The sequence below is a fragment of the Mauremys reevesii genome, linkage group 16 (genome assembly GCF_016161935.1).
Source record: "Mauremys reevesii isolate NIE-2019 linkage group 16, ASM1616193v1, whole genome shotgun sequence".
NCBI lineage: Eukaryota > Metazoa > Chordata > Testudines > Geoemydidae > Mauremys > Mauremys reevesii.
Genome location: NC_052638.1, coordinates 41176627 through 41191503, shown reverse-complemented (window position 1 = coordinate 41191503; position 14877 = coordinate 41176627). Strand labels below are relative to the sequence as shown.

At 43.3% G+C, this 14877-nt stretch overlaps 1 protein-coding gene across 2 annotated transcripts in view; it reads left to right on the top strand.

The window, feature by feature from the left end:
* The window catches only part of FANCA (FA complementation group A), a 68611-nt gene that overhangs the window by 51779 nt on the left and 1955 nt on the right, over positions 1 to 14877 (top strand). The window contains exons 32-41 of one of the 2 annotated variants that reach the window (XM_039503590.1): positions 972 to 1138; positions 1750 to 1855; positions 3772 to 3831; positions 4305 to 4409; positions 8734 to 8846; positions 9778 to 9919; positions 11986 to 12048; positions 13119 to 13224; positions 13762 to 13837; positions 14502 to 14658. In XM_039503590.1, the coding sequence (XP_039359524.1) occupies positions 972 to 1138; positions 1750 to 1855; positions 3772 to 3831; positions 4305 to 4409; positions 8734 to 8846; positions 9778 to 9919; positions 11986 to 12048; positions 13119 to 13224; positions 13762 to 13837; positions 14502 to 14658 (1095 nt within the window). The remainder of the gene's footprint in view (positions 1 to 971; positions 1139 to 1749; positions 1856 to 3771; positions 3832 to 4304; positions 4410 to 8733; positions 8847 to 9777; positions 9920 to 11985; positions 12049 to 13118; positions 13225 to 13761; positions 13838 to 14501; positions 14659 to 14877) is intronic. The other variant, XM_039503591.1, reaches the window with a different exon arrangement.

Here is a 14877-nt window from a genome sequence, read left to right as displayed (position 1 = left end):
TCTCCACTGCTTTAGTGTGCTAATTCACATGTCCTTAAGGTGCTAGAACAGTCCAACCTACCTTGTTACAAGCTGTGAGAAAAACACATCTTTTGAAAATGTGCAAGCAGCCAGTCTTGAATTCTAGATTGAGAGTTTGCATTACATGTTGAATTACATTTACAAAAGTGGAATTCTGTTATAAGAATTGATTTTTGGCCGTTCGCTTCCTCCCTCCTCTGCCCCGTATTAATATACTTACACGCAGGTTCTTGAAGTAGTTTCCCAAATTAGCCTTACAGAGAAGCAAGGTCTCCATCTTTCAAAGATAAAGTGAGTTCTACTAGGCATTTTAGTACCATGGCAGCTCTTCTATTTGTAATTGTTTCTAATTAGCTGTCAAGCTAGTCAAGTTACATATCTGCCTGCATCTGACTGTTATTCAAAGGTACAAATCTGTCTTTCCACTGAAGACATCAAAGAAATTAACTTTTAATCTGGTCCTTCCTGATCCCACAGATCAATATAAACAAGACAGAACACACACAAGCACTCTTGGAATCTGGATTTTGGAAAGTGAAATGTAATCCATATAGCCACCTAATCACTTCAGGCACTGAATAATCAGTAAAACTGTTTTTCCCTGAAACAGGGGAATCGAACTGCTGAGTAATGCAAATTTAGTAGAGTATGTTTTGCAAGCACCAATGTGCTTTACAAAGCCAAAACCTAAAGAAACAAAGTGCAGAAGAATAAGTTGGAAACTGCACGCTGGATAGATGTAGTGTTCAGAAGGATGAACTCTCTCATTTCAGGGGTTGTTGAGGGAGTTCTGTCACTTCATTGTGTATTTATCCAGGTTCTGGGATTTCTGGGCACTTGTGCAGTTGCTGTAAATCTAAAATCACCTGAGTCACTGATACCATGGGGTGAAAGAGGATTTGAAATGCAGACTGATGTAAAATTATGATAAATTTCTTTCTCCCATCCAGGAAATGGTACTTGAGCTGGGGTGTAGGAAGACTTCACCCACTGGCTGCTGGAATGACAAGGGACACTTCCTATTTAGGATTTTCCAGGAAAGGTTAAAAACTATAGGAAATGGCTCTGCTGTAGGTGAACGGCTACTGAGGCAGCAGGAAATGTTACTGCAAAAAAGGTAAAATACCAACAGGATGCCAGAATGAGAAAAACGTATCTGATAAAGCTACCTTCAGAAACTCAACTACACTGCACAACAGCGATGAAATAATTGTACATCCATTTTCCGAAGGGGTGATAATTAAGGTGGGAACATATTACGTATGTTTACTGGTTTAGTGTGATAATCTTGTGGAGTGAGGTGTTTATTCCCTAACACCCCCTGGTATTTGAGCTCTCACTCAACACACCACACTTAGCTAAAGGCTGATCCTGATAGCAGTCCTAGGAATTCAACCTCCTGGACCTGCTATTTACAACCATCACCACTTGTTTTGGTCACAGTAACAAGCTTTACTTCTAGGGATGAGATGGGAACTCCACCATTCCTAAAGTCATTGTTAGTGTGTCTTGAAAATGCTCTGAATATTTTATTGAAACACCAAATCCATTTCTGGCCATGTGGAAAAAATCCCCAGTGAGTAATCTTACATTTCCTGCTAGCAGATGTTTAAGGAATTGAGTCTTGGAAAATTCTCTAAATTCTACTGAAAATCAAAATCAGGCTTTATATGACCTGAGCGCTGTTCTGTCCTCTTCTTGACTGCATGGTTTTAAATTTTACTTTAGGATTCTGTTGAGTCTCCCTCCATCAGTTCTCATCATGATGTGTCGAAGAGGAAAGAAAATGACCTTGGATTGTGAAGATTTCTTTCATTTTGTAAACACTGAGCTGGTGTGTACAGTTTTCTCAAACAGTAGCAAGTTTGGTATTTGCTCTGCATAGGGGTCTTAAACTTGAGAGTAGGGAATTTGGAGAAGAGATCAAACACCATCATACTTGAAGCAGGAAATCTGGCATTGTGTGGGAACCTCAGACAACCTATGCTTCTGATGTTTGTGGCACTCAGGGCTGGCTCCAGTGTTTTTGCCTCCCCAAGTGCCCCCCACCCTGCCAAAAATAAAGGCCGCTATCGGCGGCAGCTCTACTGCCACCACTTCACTCTTCGGCAGCAGGTCCTTCCTTCCAAGAGGCACTGAGGCCTCGCCACCAAATTACTGCCAAAGACCCGGATGTGCTACCCCTCTCCGTTGGCCACCCCAAGCACCTGCTTGCTGCGCTGGTGCCTGGAGCCGGCCCTGGTGGCACTATAGATGTCCAGATACCTGGAAAAGATTTGTGGTGTTGTGAACCTTACTAATGACTGATACTATAGTATTCCTCTGTGTGCTTTTTTTCTGTGGCAGAATGCACTTAGAGTAAGTTTGTCTGGATTCACAATGAGTATATTGTGCTGATGAGAAAAGACTCTTTGGAAATACTATATAAAGATTTGGTCTGATGAAGTCATCTGCTACTTTGCTGGATGTAGTGAATATCCCACAAATGGGTGCATATCTGAGTAAAATCACTGATCAGCAGTTTAGACTTTTGACCTGCAGGGTGGCGTTTTAATCAATTTGTGAACAATAGGACAACTATTTTCAGTTTTGTGACCTTGTTTAAGTCAGGTTGAGTAGAGTAAGGTGCACAAAGAATTTTAGAAGGGGGAGTCCTTTATTCTTTTTATTCCATGCCTCCAATTATAGGTCACTTGTCATGGCTCCTGGAGCCTGTCAACAACATTTCTTGTTGCCATTAGAGTCAATAAGAGCGTTTGAAGTAGAGAAATCTGCAGCATTCCCTGGTGGCCTGGAAGTGAGAGACTGAGGTTTTTATCCCAGGGCTGGTCTTCACTGCGGGGAGATCATTGCTGTTGCAATTGATGCAGCAGGGATCGATTTTTTTTTTTTTTTTTTAAGTGGGTCTAGCGAAGACCCGCTAAATCAACGGCAGAGTGTTCTCTGGTCGACCCCAGTACTCCAGCTTTCTGAGAAGAGTAAGGAAAGTCAACCAGAGAGCATCTCCTGTCGACGCAGCGCAGTGAAAACACTGGGGTAAGTCAACCTAAGCTACGTCGACTCCAGCTATGTTATTCATGTGGCTGGAGTAGCATAACTTAGATCAGCTTATCCCCATAGTGAAGACAAGCCCAAAGTCTCTGATTTCCCTGACGCCTCAGGGCACACTACCAGGTTCCTGCCATATATATGGAAATTCAGACCCTATCATAGGCTAATTTTCCATCTTTAAAACCATGAGATATTTTGAAACATCTTAGTATTTGACATAAAACAATAGCTTCATAATGGTTGTGCCATCAGCTTCTGGGGGGTCTCTTCCTTTTATATTCTTTTAGTGTTAATCAGCTTTATTTACTTTACTTGGCTAATGATCCCTTGCAAACCACCTGTATCTCTGTCTATGCGTAGGTGGAGCAAGGGAAATCCACTCATCCAAACAATGTCATTCTGCCTAAAAGCAGTTCTGTTATCTACAGTATGCAATAAGCAGCATTATCTGTGTTACTGTCTGACGATAGCAAATTGCAAGCACTGTCTAGTGACTGACGTTGCTTCACAGGAGAAATGAAGTCCTGAGTGGGGCTCTAATGGGAACAAGTAACTGGGCTTTCAGAAAGGTTTATTCTGTACTGTCAGACCTACCCCTATTGGGAAGTATTGCCAAAGGATTGCAAAATGTTTATTTAAAAAAAAAAAAATCTGCGACCCACTGTTGAGTAAATTCTTGTCTGTCTTATTCTGTCACAGAGGAACATTTGTTACAGAGGATGTGCACTCTCCTATGACATCACGGCTCATTTCTTAAGGGTAACTGGTAGTTTAATCTTTCTCCTCCATTTCTCACACAATGCAAAGACTGAAATTGTTTGCAAGGAAACAATTTGCTGACTTTCACACTAGGACCCTGATCTGCCACTATTACTAGAACTGGAATGTGCATTTATTTATGCAGTGGTTTTGAGAACCCAAAATAGGAACTTTGTGTTTGTGGACTTCACATTTACATATTCTGAACTGTGGCTGTGGAAGAGGAGCGATGGATGTAAATATTGTATAGGAATTGGTGAAACGTGTGAGGGATTAGTCTGCAGGTGTGGAAGTTTTATTGAAATATCAGTTTTAGCTAATTTTTCACAGTAGGAGAAAACTAGGTTCAGGGTAGGTTTGTGGGTGGGATTTCCCTTCTAAACAATGCTGACTCCTACAGCTGGTTTTTATTAGTTGACAACCTATAGGAAAGATATATATATTATTATCACATTGTACTTCCACTTCTCCAGGGTCTGCTAAATGCCAGTTTGGATTATGAGGAACCAGCACAAGCGGTTAATGATGTTTTGAAAAGATGTCGAACCGAGTGTCCCATTATCATTTCTTCTGCAGCGGTAAATGTTCTTAATTATATTTCCTATTTTAAGTACTGGCTCCAAAATACGATACAAACTGTAAATTAGCTTAGAATGTGATTGGGGGGGGGGGGGGTTTATGGGAGACGGAAGGGAATATTTTATGTATTGATATTTTGGTTAATTTACAATAAGACCTTAGTTACATTGTCTTGACATATATAGGTACATATCTTAATACAAAATTAACAATATTCAGCAATGTATTGCATTTTGACCATATATTGTTACATCATTTCCTTTTTTCCCTAGAATTATTTAGACACAACCTTTACCTCCCCACCCCCATGTTATGTTGTCACCGTTCAGGGCAACTGCACCTGTATTTTTCCCCCAAGCATCCACTCTGAGGCATCTGGCTCCCCAGCTGTTGCCTTTATTTTCCGTCTCATTCCCTTCTGACCAGGATATTTCCAGGCTGCAAAGTTCTCTGCTTTCACTGTTATTCCCAGCAGAGACAGGCTGCCCAAGCACATTTGTTTGCCTTCGTTTCAGAGACTGATAAGAGTGATTGTCAACTGTTATAAGTTCTTCAAGTAGATGCAGCCGTGTATTCCACTTAAGTGTATGCACTCCCAGTGCAGGAGAATTTTGCCTCCCAGTACTCATAAAGGGGTGGCACTCATGCCTCATGGCCATAGCCCCTTCCCTAGCTATGGCCAGTTTGAGCTCTTTGCCCAGAAACAGTTCTTGAGCATGTGTTATGAAGAGATCAGATGCCATATGGCAGTGTTTCTGATCCTATTTACCATTGTGGGCCGCATCCGATACTACCTCCTATGGCCCTGAGGATGTCACATGGGCTGCAGCTCTGTGCTGATTGGGCCGCAATCCGGCTGCGGGTTGAGAACCACTGTTATATGGAATAACCCCCTGGATTCTGTCCAAAAAGCAGCAGACCTTGCTGATGCTTATGTGCAAACTAGGGTATCCAGTGAGCACAAACCCAAAGGAAAGGGCAGAAGCCTGGCATAAAGGGGGGGACTCCATTTTATCCCTGGGAAAGAGGAGGGTTGCTTGGAGCCCAGGCATACACGTCCCTAGAATTGATTCCTCCCTAGAAATCACTCAGACCCTCTATAGAGGAGAATGGTCCAAGAAGGTGTTATCTATGTGACTGCCCTGAGCACGTGACAAATAATGGCCCTAAACCAGTGGTCCCTAAACTTTTTCAATTGCCCCCCCTCCCCTGAGCCACGGGGGGGGGGGGAGGAGTGACTGGGAGAGGGGGGCCGCTGGTACTTTCTCCAGAGTGGTCCCTGAGTGCTCTTCCAGGCTCCAGCAGCAGCTGCTATTCTTCCTCCCGCTCCCTTCCCTGGTGCAGAGGCTGGTTACTGCAGGTAACTGTACTTTGTATCCTGGCAGCTGGAGCGGAACTGGGGGCAGAGCGGGGCTGAGTGGCACTCCCTCTGCACGCCCAGGAAGCTGGCCCAGGCTCGCTGTGTGCTCCCTTGAATGTTTTTCTGTGCACCCCTAGGGGGAGTATGCCCCACAGTTTGAGGACCACTGCCCTAAATTAAAAGAAACTAAACCCACATCCCATCCAATCCAGATTTAATTAAGCTATCTTTAACCTAGAGGTGCCTCCAGGGCCCCTCATTAAGTTGGAGGTGGACATGGAATTTATTAAAGTTGCAAGATGTAAATGGCAAAGAATACCTAGTGTGGCGAGAGACTGGTCAGGGAAAGCATGGTCAAAAGAGAATGACATGGCATTGGGAAGATGATAAATTCCTAGACCTGTCACTAAGATACATTTGGAGTGGGAAGATTTAGCGAGTATCCTAAAAGTTAGGATGTTGGATTGTGTATTCCCACGGAAATGCTGGACTTTGGCTAAGGCTGTTAAAACTGTAACCCATGGTAAAGAGGAATATGGGTCTGTGATCTCAGATGGGAATATATAAAACCATTCAGATTAACTTCTTTGGGGTAGGGAGAAGAATCTCAGGACAATAGAAAGAAAGCTGGGTGGGTAGGTGTAATTCAATTATTCTCTATGTATCCTTCTTGACTATCCTACAAGTATAGGATTTCCGTGTCTATATCCAAGTATCTCAGTGATTGCAGCATTTCTCCTGTATTGTTTTCCTCTGAAAGGTACACTATTACTTTTAGCCACTTTTTTTGTGAATTTGTCTGGGAACGTGTTGTGTTTAAGTAGTAAATCAGAACCTCTTGGAGGCTTTTGTAGCATGTCACTATCTAATATTCCACAGATGATTCCAGCTTTGCTTATATGATTCAGGAAGAGTGAGCTGGTGGGGGAATCTTGTTTTGTTTGTGGAAGTGTTGTTAAAAGACTGGAACAGAATTGTGGGACGATAGCCCGTGGTTGTGCAGGACAGGGAAGATGGGAGAAGCTTCTGTATTTGATATACAGTGCAAGCTTGTCTTTTTGCCAGTAGTCCAGAAACCCATAAGCACAAAACATATTTTTTCCCCTGTGCCTAATTCTTCAGTCAAGTTTCTATTTGCTGCTCTGGTGCTGATGTCCATGTCTATAGCAGTTTCATGTAGTTTGTGTGCTGATTATCTCTCCAGGACAGCTAGGCCCTGAGCTTCTTAGCACACTTCCTGCTAAGGGAATGTGAGAAGAGGCACTGCCATAAAATACCTTTTTATTGGTAAAGATTTAATGACCTTGCACTGCTTCATCTTTGTGAGACACCACCTGCTTATTTATCACACACAGTTCAGTCAGCCCAGAACTATTCTTAAAATAAGAAAATAAAATAAATAAAAACAAACAAAAAAGAACCCCAACACTCTGATAGCCACCTGGCCAACATGGCTCACAGACTCAAGATAGTTAAGACCAAAGCAGATTGTGAAGAACTTCAAAAAGATCTCACAAAACTAAGTGATTGGGCAACAAAATGGCAAATGAAATTTAATGTGGATAGATGTAAAGTAATGCACATTGGAAAAAATAACCCCAACTATACATACAACATGATGGGGGCTAATTTAGCTACAACGAGTCAGGAAAAAGATCTTGGAGTCATCGTGAATAGTTCTCTGAAGATGTCCACGCAGTGTGCAGAGGCAGTCAAAAAAGCAAACAGGATGTTAGGAATCATTAAAAAGGGGATAGAGAATAAGACTGAGAATATATTATTGCCCTTATATAAATCCATGGTACACCCACATCTCAAATACTGTGTACAGATGTGGTCTCCTCACCTCAAAAAAGATATTCTAGCACTAGAAAAGTTTCAGAAAAGGGCAACTAAAATGATTAGGGGTTTGGAGAGGGTCCCATACAAGGAAAGATTAAAGAGGCTAGGACTCTTCAGCTTGGAAAAGAGAAGACTAAGGGGGGATATGATAGAGGTATATAAAATCATGAGTGATGTTGAGAAAGTGGATAAGGAAAAGTTATTTACTTATTCCCATAATACAAGAACTAGGGGTCACTAAATGAAATTAATAGGCAGCAGGTTTAAAACAAATAAAAGGAAGTTCTTCACGCAGCGCACAGTCAACTTGTGGAACTCCTTACCTGAGGAGGTTGTGAAAGCTAGGACTATAACAATGTTTAAAAGGGGACTGGATAAATTCATGGTGGTTAAGTCCATAAATGGCTATTAGCCAGGATGGGTAAGAATGGTGTCCCTAGCCTCTGTTCATCAGAGGATGGAGATGGATGGCAGGAGAGAGATCACTTGATCATTGCCTGTTAGGTTCACTCTCTCTGGGGCACCTGGCATTGGCCACTGTCGGTAGACAGATACTGGGCTAGATGGACCTTTGGTCTGACCCGGTACGGCTGTTCTTATGTTCTTATGACTTCACCAGAGATCATTAATAATGTAAAAAATACAAACCCTGCTTTTTAACACTATAAAAGCACGCAAAATATTACATACAAATTGGTCAGTTATCTAAAATCCCACACACTTAAAATAAAGTGTCACAGCCTTCAGAACACGGATATACCATGAAAATAGTTACAGGCATCAGCCAGAGACACTGTCCCATGTGCCTTGTGGGAATGATGGAGTAAGCAATCAGAGATATGTAACCCAGATGGGACTGCATCATCTTCTGTATGGCTGAAGGGAGGCTGAGAAAAAAAAATCCCTTCTCAGAGTGACTCCTGTTGTAAGAAGCAGGAATGGGCAGCTAGTATCTTGCTGATTAACAAACACAAGACCGCAAAATTGCAAAAAAGTATCTTCAGGGATGTTCTAGATGCCGTACGTCCTGGCCTATCTACCAAACGTAGCTACCCTGGTCTCACTCTGCTGACTCCCTGTGCTGCGATTGCTAACTCTCCTGGTTTCCAATGTTCTTCTAGCTGTGGTGGCCGAGGTTGGAGCCAGTGCTTTGCTCCCAGTGGAAAAGGCTGTTTGGGGCTCCACTTGCACAGGAATTGCAGAGACTGAGGAAATGCCAGCATTCTGCTACTAGGTAAGTGTGAGGAGCCTGAATATCAGATTGTAGGCAGAAATGAGACTGGACTCAAGGCAATTTATCTTTCTGTGGAAAAATGAAATGTGCGAGCCAACTCTCTGAAACAGATTGCTGGACTTTCCACTGGCAGTATGACATGCTAAGGGGGACAGGAGATTTGCAGGACAGCTTTATACATAGATTCATTTGTGGAGTTTAAGGCCAGAAGGAACCATTATAATCTCTTAGTCTGGCCTCTTGCATAACACACGCTAGAGAATTTCACCATTTCATCTTGGGAGAGTGCCAAGCAGTACAGGAAAATATAGATCCTTTGTGGAATAGAATGTTAGACAACAGAGACAGGAAAATAGCCTTGTGCAGTGGCGGGGAGTCAGATTCTTTACCCTTGATTTGGTGGAGCCTCTCTGATCCTCCCAGTTTTCATGAACCCTCATATTGGTGCTGTGCTGCACATCTGTTGACTCTCTCCCTCAAACTCCCTCCTGTTCAGGGTACTGCAGCTTTCCTGACTTACAGCAGTAGATGGGCAGAAGTGGAGACTCATATGTTTGACACTTTTAGCTGACGGCCCTTGTAGGCAATAACTGGATGTTCCCATTCTGATAATCATACTAGTCTTAAAAGCTAAAATAATAGATTTTTTGAGTTAGAAAGTTTGTGACTGAACCATCCCCAGATGTGACCTTTGGTCAGATGGGATTGTGGCCATACCAAACCCTTGGGCAAATGTTTTGGAGAACTGCCTATACGTAGGAACAAAAGTTTGGGCGGGGGGGGGAGGGGGAGAAAGAGGTCTCCCAGGCAGAAAGACCTTGTCTCTTGATACCTTACTCTATTATGGCCTTGAGTAGAGGCCATGATTTCTCTCCTCACTCTCACCCATGGGTATCCCTCTCCTGAATGATTATGTTGTTTTCATCCCCAGCTTCCTCTCTTTAGAAGCAGAATTTTCCCTCTCTGATACACCCTGGATTTCTGTGGCCTTTCTACACTTCACTAGTCAACAGCAAGCAGCACATGGAAGAATGAGAGACGTGCTGAAGAGAGTGGGGTCTGACACAGAGCAGGCAAGACTAGACATCTTGAACTCTTTGCAGTTCTCTATTTGCAATTGTTCTTAAACCATTAGTAAATATAAACTTGATTTTATTTATTTGTATCTATTTTATTTTTTGTAACACTAAGAGAAATGACTGCCCAGTGCTATTGTCTTGTCCCTTGGAAATCTGGTTTCTGGGAGGGATGTGGCGCTCAGTTCCTTCCTCTTCTCCCCCCACCCCCATGGGTAAAGTTGGGTCCAATTTGTATAAATTAGTATGTTGGAGTTTTCTGATAAGTGAAAAGAAGAAAGAAAACTCTTGCCCACACACTCCAAAACCAAAAGCCAGGGGAGAGTGCTGAGAAGATAGCTGGGACCAGTGGGGCTGCAAGTCTTCTGCCTGTGTAAGGCAGCACTGGTGAATTCTGAAAGGAATTCCAGCTTGGCCTGCTCAGCTCGGAGGTTGATGGCTGAGAAGCGTACACAGGACATGAATAAGGGCACTCAGCAACACCGAGAGGAGGAATTTTCCCATAAGTGGCTGCCATTTTGTCCGATTTACTTGGTGTCCTTGGTGCACAAGGATTCACTTTCCATGTGGAGAAGAAAAAGAAATAGCTGCACAATCAGAGCAGTTTAGTATTTTTTCAGGGGAAAGGAGTTGCTGTTGCCCCAACCTTTTTTTAATTCAAGTGTGTTCTCCCAATGCAGTGAAGTTCTTGGAGAAATCTTTATTAGTGACAATTTGCATTTCAAAATATACAACAAAATTATCTCTGTTTAGGTAGTAACTTACATGAGTGGGAAATGAGCAATCCTGCCTTTTCCTGCCATTGGGTCAATGATTACTACTGTTGCTATTTATGTACACAGTGGTAGCTCTCAGAGGCCCTAGTCAGGGACGAGAGCCCCGTTACGCTGGGTACTGACCACACATGAAATGAAAAGACACCTCCTGTCTCAGAGTTCACATTTAAACATATGGTGAAGACAAACAGGAGGAAGGACAGGGTAACAGTGCAGTGAGTGAGTTTGGTTAAATGAATAGCAGTCAAAACAAACAAACACTGTCTAGCCACTGATCTAGGGTCAAATTCTCCTCTCTTACAGCAGGACAACTGCCCTGACTTCAGTGGAGTTGCTCAGGTGTAATTGTGAGAAGAATTTTTTCCACTGTGTACAGGGTTGGCATTGTGTTGTGCAGCTAGAGAACCATACTGTCATGTGAAGCTGGAGTGTGTTGTTTGGATCAATGAGCCCTGTCTAGGAATGGAACAGTGAGGGGAGTTCCATATACCTCATTCCCATTTAGTCCTGGCTTGTTAGCAAAGTATTTATATTTTTCCTCATTCTGTCTCTCTGGGTCTGTTGGATTTCAGTGGAGTTAAAAAGTGCACCCTGCTTTTTCCCCTCCGATATCCTAGTCTATAGTGTACATATGTTGTACATAAATCCTTTTGGCTGGTTCAGCTGTCAAATTCCTTGGAAGGAAGGAGGCCTGGGTTCCTATTTGAATAATGGCACAAGTGAAAATCAGGGTTGGTCTTACCCTGATCACAAAACCACCCCCCAGTTTTACCTGAATGGCAGAGCCCCAGAACAGGAATAATAGGCTTGTTGTATGGTAGGACTGAGGGTACTGCCAGAGGTGGGAGGGGTGCTTAGCATGTGCTTGCAATATGCTTTTGCTTGGGCGGTACTGGGCCTTCCACAGCTTCCTGAGTGTTGAAGATCACTTATATCTGCGGATTTGGGGAAGGCTGTCGGTTCTTTTTGATCACTGACTTTCAATGAGCCTCATTCCTGCTGTTAAGAATCTTATGTGATTAATATGGAGCTTTGCCTTAAGAAATGGACTCTGGCTTCAAGACTTCCAGTCACTGCTACCCAGGTTTCACCTGCTGTATCCACTTCCAGAGTGCTGTGCAGGCTTGGGGCCCTCTTGAGCCACAGTCTTCCTGGAAAGAATCCCACTGCTTGTAACAAACCCAGAAAAGCCTTGGGACATGTTTGAGGGGCTTACTTCATGAATGGAATGTATACATTTCAAGTCAATACAGATGATATAAATAATATACACTTTTTCACTTGTAGCTCCTAGTGTGCCTGCTGTTCTTTTCACTCCTGGATCTCATCTTGACCAGATTAGCACCAAAGGTAAATCCAAATCTCTGTCTCATTACACTGTATGGGTTTAAAAGGCTGGTTTGCCACCTAAAAATCCCTTAGGCCAGCACTATCAAGCTTGATGGGATCCTGCTGCTAGAGGAGGGAGTAAGGAATGTCCCAGGCAGAGCATGATGGAAGTCCTTGCTCTCTCCTACCTTGTTCATAAGCCGAACACAGCAGCCCTCCTTTAATTATGACACCACCACCTTCCCCACCATGTTAGTATTTAATGTGTGTCTTCCTGGCTGATTCACAGTTTTCAGACCTTCCCATTCAGTGGACTTTATGCCTCACTCACCTACCTACTGCTTGAACTAATACAAATAATGCTGCTTAGCCTTTGTATAGCATTTTGCATTTATTATTGGTCACTTTCCATAGGGCATGAAATAGACATGGCACTTTACAGGAGATAATGTCCCAAAGAGGGAGCAGAATCCCTGTCCTGACAATCTAACAACTCAGACCAAACAGAGAGGTTAGGGACCATAGCAGCTGGATTACTTTGTGCAACAAGATTTTGGGGATTTTTTTTTTTTTTTAAGGGAAGGTGTTTGGCAAAGGTTGATCTGAGAGGCTGTTCCAAGCAGAGGGGTGATGTGAAAGGAGGCTTGGAGACAAACTGGTCAGGAGAGAAGCATGAACTGTGGGAGAAGATGGGGTAGAGCTGGAGAATGCTCTGTGAAATAAGTGGTGACATTCCCCCTTTGAAAGATGCTGAGGGGAAGTGACTTGCCCAAGGCTATGTGCTGAGAACTGTTTGGAAATGCTTTGGTCATAGGCTGGCTCTTACCGTTACTTTTTCTACAGCTTTTAATAACCCGCTGGTTACAGCATGCTTTCTGCCTTGGTCCAGGGGGACCTGGCACCTCCAGCATTAGCATCAATGCATTTGACTGTAGAGAGGTGGAGGAAAGCTCTGTCCGTGCCTTTAGTAGTACTAATCCTGGCACTGACACCGCACTTGATAAACATTCACTATTACTAGGGCAGTTCTTTGTTTGAAATGTAACCACAATTCAGTCAGGGGTGTGCATGTTCTTTTCTGAAATATACAGCAAGGGACAGAGGTTCAAAAATCTTTGGAATGGTGCCTGGAGATCCTTGGATGCTTGGAAGAGCAAGGCATATCCTGGCTAGCTCTCTTTCACTCAGCGGAGAAAGGTGAGTAGAGCTCTCTTCCCCAACTTGTGGGAATGCAAAATTTGGTACCAGGTGCTTTAAGGGATTACCTTTTGGGTCTGGTGAATATATTTGTCTGAAGGAGCCTCTCCACCCTGTAAGCAGTACAGAGAAAAAAGCCCCCTTTGGGGCATAAAGAAACTTTTCTGACTCTAGGTTTCCACATGGTAGCACTTTGACTTCTATCAGCTGCTGTGTCGAGGGGAGCCCAGTGAAGGGTTGCTATTCACCGAATGTAACAAATTGCTGTTTAGAGTCCAAACAGTTTAAACCTTACAGTAGCTGACAATCAGTATGAATAAGTTACACAAATTTACTGTGCCACCTGCTAGAGACAGGCTTAAAAACCATCAAGCACTCCTCCACAGGAGTGACCTGATCCAAACCTCAGATTATGCACTGTCCCCAGCAGTTGCCTGGAAGGAACTATGCCCAGCAGCTGCACTGCTGTAAAGTACCTGGAGAGACCCAATGATGATCTAAGACATTTTACCCTTCTCCTGTCTTTGGATATTGCAGGCCGTGGACCTTATCAAATTCTACACAGTGCAGCCTCAGACCAATACGTCAGCCTGTTACCTATTGCATTCTACAGGTAACAACAAAAAATGTTAAGGGAATTCTTTATGGAAGAAGAAAGTGGTTGGCTGCTCACATGCCCATTTCTAAGCAATTCTATACATGTTCTGTGATTGAGTCGAGCTTAGACAAATGTGTATGCAGGGAGAGAATTCCTAATAGGGATAGTGTGATAGAAAAGTTTGATTGCCGTGAGTTTGGGATGGCTGTATTACTCCAGAGCAAAGATATCCCACCCATCATGGCTGGGATGGCCACTTCAGGCGTAGCCAGTGTCTTATGGGTGAAACAAACTGGTAACTTGCAAAGCTAAGAACACTTGTAACTCTCTGAAAGCCAATGCTACTTCTGTTTGATAGTCCGTGAAAGCTTTCCCTGCTCCCCAGGACCTTCTTGCAATCTTACTGTTTTCATCAACTCAGCAGAACTATGATTTCCAGACGGTGTGATTCCATCTTCTCTTGCTAGAAGTGTCCATTCACACTTCCCGGTGTTCCAAGGGGTGGGAGTAGTGTCCAGTGCTGAATACAGCAAGTCTGATAGTGAAATTCCACATGTGAGGTGGTGAAAATGCTGGTTGCACTTTTGCCCCTAACGTGTTTAAAGATGTGTGGTGAGATGCTGTTGAGGGGCTTCCTCTTGCACTGTACTCATTCTATATCTTGTGTGATTCCCTCTAGCCTTACCCCCTGCTTCCACCAAAATCTACTTAACCGAGAGCAAACCTTCCTTTACGTTGCTGTTGACATGTATACCCAGCTGCTTCGACTCTACATAGAAGAGGAGAATCCTCAGAGATCAGATCAGGGGGGACAAAGCCTACACAGCGTGAAGCATGTGAGTGGTGGTCATTCTCTTCTCTTACCTAACTGGATTTTACTCTGAAAGCCTCCTAGCCACAATACCATTTATTCTCTTGCCTGTACAAAGTATATTTACTTTTTGAAATGGCTGACATACCGTTGATACTTGTACAGTATCCAACCCAGTGAGGCTCTGATATTGGTTAAGGCCTGGAGGTGCCAAAGTCACACACATAATTGTCGGTGTGGCATA